General features: G+C 32.1%; 1 protein-coding gene across 2 annotated transcripts; it reads right to left on the reverse strand.

Moving 5' to 3' along the window:
- Positions 1-2,807: 2,807 nt before the first annotated feature.
- LOC123703973 (spliceosome-associated protein CWC27 homolog) lies at positions 2,808-11,816 on the reverse strand. 2 transcript variants are annotated; one of them, XM_045652197.1, is made up of 10 exons: positions 11,668-11,816; positions 11,390-11,498; positions 10,890-10,990; positions 10,316-10,466; positions 8,686-8,878; positions 7,994-8,124; positions 7,535-7,754; positions 6,873-7,064; positions 3,396-3,518; positions 2,808-2,972 (listed from the first exon to the last, which is right to left on the reverse strand). In XM_045652197.1, exons 1-10 carry the CDS (start codon positions 11,707-11,709, stop codon positions 2,822-2,824), a joined length of 1,413 nt encoding a protein of 470 aa, XP_045508153.1. In that variant the 5' UTR covers positions 11,710-11,816; the 3' UTR covers positions 2,808-2,821. The 2 variants fall into 2 exon arrangements, with proteins under 2 accessions (XP_045508153.1, XP_045508152.1); XM_045652196.1 differs by lacking the exons at positions 2,808-2,972; positions 3,396-3,518 and adding an exon at positions 4,724-6,288.
- Between the last annotated feature and the right edge of the window lie 442 nt (positions 11,817-12,258).

The raw sequence follows: 12,258 nt of genomic DNA on the forward strand, positions 1-12,258 counted from the left end.
TAGTTTTTACGTGAAAGAATAATAAACATCATTTACATCCATCCATCCTCACAAACTTTCGCATTTTTAATATAAGTAGGATAGCTTTGCTCGCTATATAATATACACAATTAATTTTGTGCGAATGGGCATTTGTGTCTTTTTCCCGTGGATAAAAGCTCGACAGCTAAATAATATTACTATAGTTTTTGTGTTGTCTGGTACAAATTGTACAACACGGCTAGTTCCACCAAACTTTTGGCAATATTGCATTGTTGTTCATTAACCTTTTGAACGCCAATGACATCTATAGATGTCATGCGCAATCGTGCCCTGTGCGCCAACGACACCTATACATGCCAAGAAACAGATCATAGATAAATACAAAATAAACATATTAAACCTTTACTTTTACGTGTTTTATTTATACAGTTTATGAACTGAATCCCCAGTTATTACATAAATATACACAGTAAACAAAATTGCCAAGTAGTTATTCAAATATTTGATGACAAAAAATAACTTAATTAATGGCTAAAACAGCATGTTCTCTCGCGCCAATGACATGTATACGTGCCTACTAGTGATGTAGTGTAATATTCAAGTAACTTCATTAAAATTTCAGCGAAATTACTCTAATTCGCTTAATTTTTGTAATAACTACAAAAAAAATATATAAGCTTAGTCACTGAGAAAAAAGGTAAATACTACATTCTTTGGTATAATACCATATTGTCTATATTGTGGATATTGTTGATTTGAATATTTTCCTTTTCGCCAATCATGCGCATCCCTAGCACAGTATCGATATGCAATCCCTTCTGCGCCATTGACATGAATAGATGTCGGACTGGTGACGTCGTAAGCGCGTGCCGTGTTGTTAAGTGCGGAAAGTTGTAAAAATATTTTATCGAGAAGGTATCTACCAATATTATAATCAAATAAGTACAAGGCTATTAATGAGCATAATAATTATATAGATAGGTAGGTAAATACAAGGCTGTTAATGAACATAATGATTATATACAATTGTTGATTTTTTATTATTTTTTATTTTATCGTCACAAACACAATGTATGCGTTCTAGCATAATATTTATTGTCCATGTAATGATAAAAATTCGCTTAGGTCCAAAATGTATAAATATCTCTAAAAATCTGTAGGTACTTACCTATTTAGCAGTTTTCAAAATTTATTACCTAATAAGTCTAATCAGTGCCTTTATTAGAATATTCTTATGATACAAATTGTCGCTATGTCATATCAAAATATGGTAATTGACCTAAATAGGTACCTACATATAATTAGTATTTGTAATAACTCAAGTATTAAACCAAATGATTGGAAAATAAATATGTAGTTTTAATGCAATTCCCTTTATTTAAAGGTAATAGTTGTTTTGATATTTACAAATAAACACTCCACAATAATACCTATAGTTCATATAAACTTAATAAATAAACTCGATAAGTTATAATAATATACAGCTACACATCCCTAATCAGAAGCGAGAGATTATAAAAAAAAGGATGGTTGCCCGCGCCATTGGCATGTATACATGCCAATGGGGCGTAACTGATAGAGAATAGTGCTGTAACTTGCTGCAATTTTATATGTATTTTTGTATCTCAAAAGGTTGATTTTTTTTGTTGATAGTTGCTATAAATGTGGTCTTAAGTTTTTACAGTAGGAGATGAGGTTAAATGAATATTATTTTTGTGTTATAAGCTGTTTATTCAAATATTCAGACGTGAATTATTATGTTTATCGATAACATTTTGGACTCCCTACTATTTTCAAGGTTATCTCATTGAATTTGTGGCTTGGCGTGGAGGGCACGGCGATGCGTTTTTGCTCTGGCGGTCAAAAGGTTAAAAACTAGACTACAGTATGTATAAGTTACTCTATGCTACTACACTCTATAATCAAATTAAAAATACCGAACAAGAACATTGAGATATACATAATATGGAGACGACACCGCCTACTTCACTTATGTTCCGCTCAACATACGCCATATGGCGTAACTGCACGCTCATTTTTTATTTATTTAAAGTGAAACGCATCAAATATGCCTTCGTGTGTGTTACGATATTGCATAAATAATACAAATAATACGGAAAAGTGCAAAGGAATAACTTTCATCGGTAAGTACCTAACTAGATAATAATTTTTAAAACTTAGAGCAAAAAAATGGCGCACAGATTTTGTTCGTGGTGTCTCTTTCATACGTAGTACCATAGACTAATAATAATATACTACGTATACAAGTACATAGTACTATTATCTCAATGAACAAGAATCCGAAGTTTTACTAGTTTGGCAACGATTCCTATGTGCATTCTGACCATAGAAATCTAAATAACAAGACACATCTGACCTTAGGCCCGGCGCAGATATGGCGAAGCGCATTTTTCATTGTCCAACTATTATTATTAAAACATTGAAATAACATTCAAAAAAGCGCAGCGCGCCACATTTCGCGTGTGACGCCGAACAGATTGTTGTTATTTGATTTTATTTTAATGATAACAATGTCGATAATAGTTTAGCAATGAAAAATGCGCTTAGCCATATCATATCTGCGTCGGTCCTTAGAATGCTAACTATCCTATTTCAATACGATGCCAATAAATGATAATTAGTACTTTTTTGGTTGAAGTTATCGAAATTATGCTTTTTACTTTTATTAAAAAGATCGTTAAGTCACCTGAGAGTTAATATTCTACCAATTACATAATTATTGGTAATCCTTGAGTAATTTGCAATATTTTAAAGTTTCTAGATTGTGCTATTACATCGACGTTAGTTAGACAAAAAACACAGAATATCAAAAATATATTTATTTCTTAGTCTTTTTATCAGATTTCTCTCTTTTTCTCTTATTAATAGGATTCCTGGGATCGTATATATCGAACCAGTCATCGCTTTTCGTCGACGCGTCCTTCGCTAGCACTGCGCCTTTGTCTTCAAAACGTAGAGTGTGTCCCATCCTAAACAAAAAGATTTAAATTTATTAAAAATAATATAATTTATACAATACTCTTCATAAATAGTTGTGTGAAATATTTAGAACTAAGCAATACCATGCAAATATTTCTATAGCTTTATCTTGTTATGGTACATGCTACATTACTGCTAAGTATTATCAAAATCCGTTTAGTGGTTCTCTCGATAAGTACAAACATACATTCTTACATTTTCGCGTATTAATATAATTTCCGATGGTACTTAGGTTTTGTATTTTCATAGTGTGATTACCGATTTGTATGTGTAAATTTTCTTTCTTATATACCTTTACTATTATTCTTTTAAAGTAAATAGAAATAGAGCCTTATTTTATAATATCTAAGCTTTTACTTTTATGGAATGCATAAAAAATAAATTCTGAATAAAAAGTATTAAATAATTCTTACCAATCCCCATTATTAATATCTTCATCATCAGCAGCTTCTTCTGTAGTTTTCTCTTGGCTTTTTTCTTTGATAGCGTGAAGTTTATCTTTAAACTTTGCCAGCAGCTTTAGTGTAAAGTCTTCCCTGAAAATAAATTGTAATTTCATTTATGTGTATTATCACTACATAGTATAAAACAAAGTCGCTTTTTCTGTCCCTTTGTATGCTTAAATCTTTAAAACTACGCAACGGATTTTGATGCAGTATTTTAATAGATAGAGTGATTCAAGAGGAAGGTTTTAGTATATAATTTATTAGGTTTTAGACAAAGCGGGCAAAGCCGTGGGCTGTAAGCTACTATTAATAATTAAATTAGTTTGACTGATATCAGTACCCCTAGTGTGAGTTTGATCGAGTACGAAACGTTACTATCGCGTCTGCGTCAAAGCCGAATTAGTATGGGAAATCGAACAGCGCCCCTAGCGGACGTATGGGGAAGCTTTGACTCCCCATACAAATTTCGCTGTGACGCAGACGCGATAGTAACGTTTCGTACTCGATGAAAACTCACACTAGCCACACTGATGCCTACAAAATATAATAACTTTTAATTATTTTGGTTTAATATTAGGTATTTGAGAATATTTCACTAAAATAAATCACATGGGCCAAAATTTCAGCTGTATATTATTCTTTTAAAAAATAGGTTTGCTGCTAAATGTGCTTTTTAATTAGAATGGATTGTGAAGAAATGTTGTTTTGATGTCACATTTTCTTTACATTTTAAAAGTCCTTGACATCTTTTTTTAAGGAATCTAGGACATGTTTCGAAAAGCGTTTCTAAAATAATAAAATGCCCAATAACGTTAAAAATAGTAGCAAAGATGGTTAATGAAAGGGTAGACTTTTGATAAAAAATATTTATTTTCACATACACTTTTGAATATATTTCATTTAACAATTAAATAAAATAATAATGGCAACCTATATACATCGACTCCACAATGCCTAAATGCCTAAAAATTAATTAATGCATTTTAAACCTTATTACAAATGCAATAAATCCTATTTATTTAATAATTAATTATACATATTATCGTCTCCCTCTGTCACCACCATTGAAAATAAATGAAAAATAACTTCAACAAAGAGCATTTTTATTGGATTTTATACATACAATTTAATTTTAAATACTATCTGTTACATATATCGTTTTAATATATTATGAACTTATAATATACAAGCTTCATTTCAGTTACAATAATTTAATATAAAAAAAATTGGTTGTTTGTAAAGTAGGTTTACGACCGAGATGTTTACGTGATAACATAATGCAGTGGCAGCGCTCGAGATGAGACGGGAGATCCGTCCGTCTCTCTCTCGTTATACCTGCGATCGCGCTCGTGAGGTTTTGGTGTGACACAAGTTTCTGAACATGTCACCCGACTAAAACGATTTTAAAGACGTTATCACGTCAAAACATAATAACATATAGTTTAAATAATTAGGTTACCCGTTAATTGAATGGAATTACAACATTAGACATAATAAAGTTTTTTTTAATACAAAAATACTGTTATTTGTCATGATTTAATATTGTTCTACTTAAAATAAAAATGCCTAAGTAGACCAAACCGTTTTTCTATAGTAATTTATATATGATCACCTTTGGTATATTACCTACTACGTGGTCCGCCCCGGCTTCGCCCGTGGTACATATTTCGCAATAAAAGGTAGCCTATGTCCTTTCTCGGGTATCAAAATATCTCCATACCAAATTTCATGCAAATTGGTTCAGTAGTTTAAGCGTGATTGAGTAACAGACAGAGTTACTTTCGCATTTATAATATTGGTATGGATACGACAATTTCCAATACTTATTTACATTTTTAATAAGAACATTACAGATATATAATTTGGTAATTTGAGCACATTTTACAAAGTAATTAATAATTTTCCTAATAAATAAGCGCTTAAATGCAATTAAATAATCAGTCCATAACTTAAACTTTATATTATTTAAACATAGACATTAGATTAATCAAAAATACTGCTATCCAACTCGTCTGAATTGTTCAAAATCGCTTCATCCCACGGCCCGTATTTATTATCTTTATATTTTTGCCACCTTACAAACATTACTGGACAGTACGCGCTCAAAACTAGCACAGATAAAACAAAATAAAACATCAATATATTTGACACGCTGGCCAGTGACACAACTGTCAATGTCAAAATTATAAAAAACAAAATTAAAAATAATTTAGTGCCCAAATATACTTGAAATAATCTAGGGCTGAGCACAAAGAATTGCACAGATATAGTCAACAAAACGAACGCATCAAACGGCGTGCTCAATCTAGAAACTAGACAAACGGATGCAAAAATGGCGGCATTTATCGATAGTGACTTAGAAACGAAAGCCGCGGGCACATTGTAGTCGAAAAACATCAAGTGTATCAGCATCATTATAACCGCCCACGCGTATATTGTATCTGTGCTCACTGTATCTGTCAATGTGTGTAAAATTGGCGATAGAATATAACCTATAACTAAATACACTAACACAACCTTACAATGTACGAAAACAGCTTTTTCCACGCACACATACAAACTGAAACACACTATTGTAACAATAATGGACGAATAAATAACCGTGTGTGTGTGAATCCATTTATTATACATATACGTGTATAAAACTCCGTATAGCACACATAGACACAATCGTAGTACAACGCGAAATGAGCCTTGCACCGCTTCTTTTAAAGTCACTTTTTCTACGTAGAGATTTTTTCTTAAATGTTCTAGAAATTTCGAGTCCGTATAGTTGTCGGGATAATCTCGATTTTCATACAAATTCTTGACCCATGGTTTCTTTGGTATCGAATCTCGGGTTAGCTTTGAACGTCTGCTTCTGAAAAGACGTATTTCTTCTTGAGTATATAATAATCTTGATCTTCTTAGGAGTAAAATTGATGGAATTTCATACGACGTCGGTTGTTTCAGTGTTCACTTATTTTTGAATTAGAATATTAAATAGCTAAACCGATTTGTTTATTCTTTTCGGAACGATCTTTTCCTAATATTTGACTTATAGAATATTTCGCATTGTTCGTCTATTTATCTTCGTTCATTTTTATGCGCAAATTATTTTAAAACTATCGTTATAAATACGACCAGAGCATTTCATAAAAATATCGCGGAAATTACAAAAAATCCTAAAAAAATAAATAAAAAATGTTGTGTGGTTTTATGAAACCACGGTAAAAGTGAAACTTTTTTTCACACTATAGACATTTAACAAAAAAATATCGTATTTGTACAACAATTATCGTACGTATCGTGCGTCACGCGCCATGCGCTACACAGACCAAAAAGTTTGAGACGATGTAATAAAAGTTTCACTTTAATTAGCTTTAAGTATACTTTTTAACCCGGAATTCTTCACCCATCTTTAAAAAAATCAAGCAAAACCACAGCTAGTAAAAACAAAATTACCTGGCCGCTCCCTTCTTCGGTATAGCTTCTTTCATCTTCTTATACTTCTCTTGTTCTTCCACAAACTGCTGGTACATTTCGTTGGACTCAATCACTTTTATCTCTTCTTTCTCTTGTTGAGTCTCTATCTTCTCCTCTTTGGCTCCTCTCATCTCTTTTTTGAGCTGTTTTATTTCGTCGCGTATTCTGTCTCTGTAAAGAGTTTTAGTAAAGATAAATTATGTTTAGTTCTAAATAAAATCACACATCTATAATAATATTATAAAGCTAAAGAGTTTGTTTGTTTGTTTGAACGCGCTAATCTCAAGAACTACTGGTCCGATTTGAAAGTTCTTTCAGTGTAGGATAGCCCATTTATCGAGGAAGGCTATAGGCTATATATCATTACGCTAAGACCAACAGTAGCGGAGTCACGCGGGTTAAATCGCGGAGCGCAGCTTGTTTATTAATGTAATGAGTCTAGTGTTAGTTACATTACAAGTTTTTGTTTATCAAAAAAGATTTAAATCAATATGCTACAGAATTGACAGTACATGCTACCGTATCTTAAAAATATTTCAGAACAACAAAAAACTAAGTATCAAGCAACATTGTTGATTGATTCTTGCTCAACAAATAAATACAACAAATATGAGGCTTTACAAACAAACAAAAAAAATTACCTTTCCTTCCTCCTCTCCATATCCCTCTCCTTTCCCAGATAATACTCCCCTTCACTCCCACTATCCTCTCTCTTTCTCTTACTATCTCTTTCTTCGGGACTGCGATCTCTCTTACTCAACTTATCTCTTATATTTGTTACTGCGGCTGCTGTTTCTTCTTTTTTCTTCTCTTGTTCGAGTGTTGACAATTCCTTTACTGTTCCTTGTTCGAGATCTAATTCTGAAATTGTGTTATTTATTGATAAAATTAAATAAAACGAAGTTGATCCAGTAGTTTTTAGAACTTAGTGTTCCCATCGTTATTGTGTTTATTAAAAAATTGTGTTACTACTGAACTAAACATTTATTATTTTTTAACCAACCTCCAAAAAAGGAGCTATGTTCACCTGTATAAATTCTTTTAAAAGCAGTTTTTCCAGCAGCATTTAAACTAAACAATAAACCTAAATAAATACCTACCAGCAGCGGTTTTCTTGCTAAGTTTGGGGTCTTCAAGCAAATCGTGCGTGGATTTCGGTTTTCCTCTGTACTCCTGCGCCTCCCCCTCCTCCTCCTCCGCTTCTTCCCCGAACGAAAGGAGACCGAAGTTTCTAGAATTATTATAATCTTTTATAACTGATAACTGTAAACTGTATCGCATTGTAATAATAATTGTACACATTCTGTTGGGTTGCGATCTGCTCCTGAAATTTTATGTAACGCCTATTAATAGGCCCAACAAGATCGTGATCTGTTATGTGTATTCAATTAAAAAATAAAAAAATAAATGATATATATATGTATATATTAGCTAACCTACTTTGGACAGTTTGATAGTATGTATTTTAGATCGAATTTATGTCAGGAAGTAGTATTGGTAGCAAGGTATTGGTTCAAATTTGAAAAATGTATAATTGCTAGTTAGTCCATATTATATTGAGGAAAGTATGAGGTAGTCTATTTTATGATGTTAAAATACGACCAATATAAGCAGAGCAACAACAAAAAATGTTTTGAAAAAATCTGAAGAATAATTATCATTTTGAGCATTAGTACTTTTACTAAATATTAAAAAATATTTAATACCAAAAAAAAAAAAACTAATGACATATACCATGACATATACCACAAAAAATAATCACGATAACATTATTTTTTAACATTTAACATACTTAACCCCCTGCCGCTCCTTCTTTTTCTTCTTTTTTGGTACTTCAACATCCCCCTTTTCTATTATTCTCGGCACAATATCAGTGAAAGGGTTAATTAACACTTCCGTGGCGGTTATTTTGTGTGGGTGTTCGGGCCGATCGTCGGGGCCTATCAGACCGTCTTCTAACTTGAGTATGTTGTATATTGAGTCCCCTGGAATTTTAAAATTAGTAGTGTAAATGGGAAATTTAGTGTTTTTGATACGTGCAAATAGGTGAAGGAATTTTAGTAAGATATCAACGGAATCTTGGAGGAAATTTGTATTACAATAGGCATGACGAAAGATTTTGAAATCCTCTTTCATAATGTGTGTAAACGTTTACTATACAAGAAAAACCCTATATTTCGGTAATATACTTAAATTTAACGGAGATAAAAGCCATTTTTCAAAAAATATTTATTAACTGTGCCAAAACAGCTCGCAGGTGTCATGGCGTAGACGTGACGTCACGATTTAGTAAATACGTAATTATTTGTACGCATTGCGAAGAAAATTAAAAAAATATTTATTTAATATGTGTTATAGAAACGAATTTCAAAGTTTATATGTGGTGTGCAGTATTGCAGTGTGAATCCACATAAAAATAATTCTCAAAAATGTGTAAGTAATTATTTCAAGCGAGAAAATAATAAGAAATGATTGTAAAAGTTGGCGCGAAGAACCCCGAAACCACGTATTCGTGAATTCGCAATTATATTTCTGTTCTGAGTCGATAAAGCATACGTGAAACAATAGAAAATAAATAAAAATGCGTATTCTCAACATATTCATAACAACAAAATACATCTGACGTGAGTTGTTTACTTAAGCGTGACATCACGCGTGTTTTAGTCAAAATGGCCAACTGCAGAATTTCAATGTTTTATTTTATTGATAATCTCATTAATCTTAATGTTTTTAAGATTTTTAAGTCACTATACTTAATTAATTTATTATACATTTTCCCTTAAAAACACTTATACGATCATTTATGGATACTGTCGTCATGCCTATTGTTTTATGAAAAAATCACCACACACACCATAACTTTATAGAAGCCATCAAAACTGATCATAGACATGAATTACATCTAAAATAAAGATAAAATATAAGACTGATAACAATTCTTTTAATTTTAATTTTATTTTACAAAAAGTTTGATTAGGATGTAATGTATTGCGTAAACCAAAAATTAAACAAATGCAAAAATTTTGCATGCGCTCAAGTCTAATCAACTGGATATTTCTGCCAGAACTGCCATATTTCTTGGCTGACTGGTTTTCTTGATAATCCATCCATACTAATATTATAAATGCGAAAGTAACTCTGTCTGTCTGTCTGTTACTCAATCACGCCCAAACTACTGAACCAATTTTCATGAAATTTGGTATGGAGATATTTTGATACTTGAGAAAGGACATAGGCTACTTTTTGTCCCGGGAAAATGACGCAATGAACGGGAACTATACGGGTTTTTCTTTGACTGCGCGGGCGAAGCCGCAGGCGGAAAGCTAGTTTTCTTTAATTCTAAGCAATAAGGCAGATATATAGGCAGTTTTATATTGTGTCAGTTTTGTATGACAATGTTAAATATAAAAAGTAATATTCACCAATAACCTTCCCGAATATAGTGTGCTTATTCTGCAGTTCCGGTGTTGGAGCGAGCGTAAAGAAGAACTGTGAACCATTGTCATCCTTCCCCGCATTCGCCATCGCGACCAGACCGCGACGGTTGAAGCGGAGACGAGAGTGGAACTCATCCTGGGAATTAACTCATTAAATAAATCTATACTTCACTACATAGTATAAAACAAAGTCGCTTTCTCTGTCCCTATGTTCCTTTGTATGCTTAAATCTTCAAAACTACGCAACGGATTTTGATGCGGTTTTTTTTAATAGATAGAGTGATTCAAGAGGAAGGTTTTAGTATATAATTTATTAGGTTTTAGACAAAGCGGGCGAAGCCGCGGGCGGTAAGCTAGTAATATTATAAAGCTGAAGAGTTTGTTGTTGTTGTTTGAACACACTAATCTCGGGAACTACTGGTCCGATTTGAAAAATTCTTTCGGTGCTAAATAGCCCATTTGTCGAGGAAGGCTATAGGTATATCATCATGTTAAGACCAACAGGAGAGGAGAAATGGGGGTAAAACCGCAGGCTAGTTAACAATAAGAATAAATGTACCTTAAAAGTGCCACCATAAATAGATTCTCCGCCAGTACCATCTCCATTTGGATCTCCACCTTGCACAATAAAACCAGGAACAACGCGATGAAAGATTGTGCCTGGAAAATTAAAAGATATATTAGTTAATTTATACACTTTAATAAACAAATTTTGATATATTCTTAACAAGATATAAGAATATTTTTTTACAATAGGTTTGAATGAATGAAAGCTTTATTGCACGCACCAAAGGAAATAAATAACATAAAATACAAACAAGGCTTTATATTGATAACGAATTAAGGACAGGTCAAAATTTGAATTGTCTCTTTTTCTGTGTAACTTGGTTTGATTATAGTTTACTGCATTATGAGAAGATAATAACAACATATTATACACAATTTAAGTGGAAATAAGTACATTTATAATATTTAACAAATCTTAAATAAATACTATATTATATTATACTCAGTAAGTAACTTTCACACAACGTTACAAATGGACAATTAAACATTTACCATTATAATATCCTTCCATACACAATTGTATGAAATTTCGACACGCTTTAGGGGTTTCTTTCGTCCATAACTCAATGTCGATATCTCCGGCGGTTGTTTTTATGAGCACCTAGAAAAAAACAACAAATGAATTTTCTTTCTTTAGGATAGGCCAGCGTACAGAACAAAGATTAAAAATAAATGTAAGAAATAGGAGAGATAAGGCAGAGGAGAATTATTTTATACTATCGATACTGTTAAAAAGTAGACATCGGAATAATTTTGTACGCTAGAGTTACCTTCCCAAGCGCGGGTGGTTCTTGAATATAAATGTTACTCATGGTTCTCTCTTAACTTAGGAAATATACGAATATTATTTTATCATATCTTAACAAAATGCCAAAGTTAACAAAATTTTAACTTACTACACAAAAAAACAATAATTACAATCAACCACCAATCAACAGAAAAGGGAAGTGACATCTGAGGAACTGACAAGTGACAGCATTTGAATTTAGCTTTTTTCTTGAAATATGACATATGACATACCTACTCACAATTTGGGACTTTAAATTTGAAAATTCGCAAATAACAAAGATTTTTATTGTGATTTTTATGTACCTATATTCCAGTATATTCAATACGACTTATTAATAAATAATAATTCATAAATATACAAGTCACAGATGACTTATAGAACCTCAAATTTAACTTTCATCTTTATTTATCTTCTTCACAGATCTTCTTGGTTTTACAGTGCGACACAAAAGAGATGACAAAAAATGAGGGCGCCACCGTCGCTCATATAGCAACACTGATACTGCGACGCAAGCAATCTTGATACTATAGAATAAAAATCAAAAAAATAAAAAGTAATAAATACCGCGATT

Source organism: Colias croceus, chromosome 28 (genome assembly GCF_905220415.1).
Source record: "Colias croceus chromosome 28, ilColCroc2.1".
Taxonomy (NCBI): domain Eukaryota; kingdom Metazoa; phylum Arthropoda; class Insecta; order Lepidoptera; family Pieridae; genus Colias; species Colias croceus.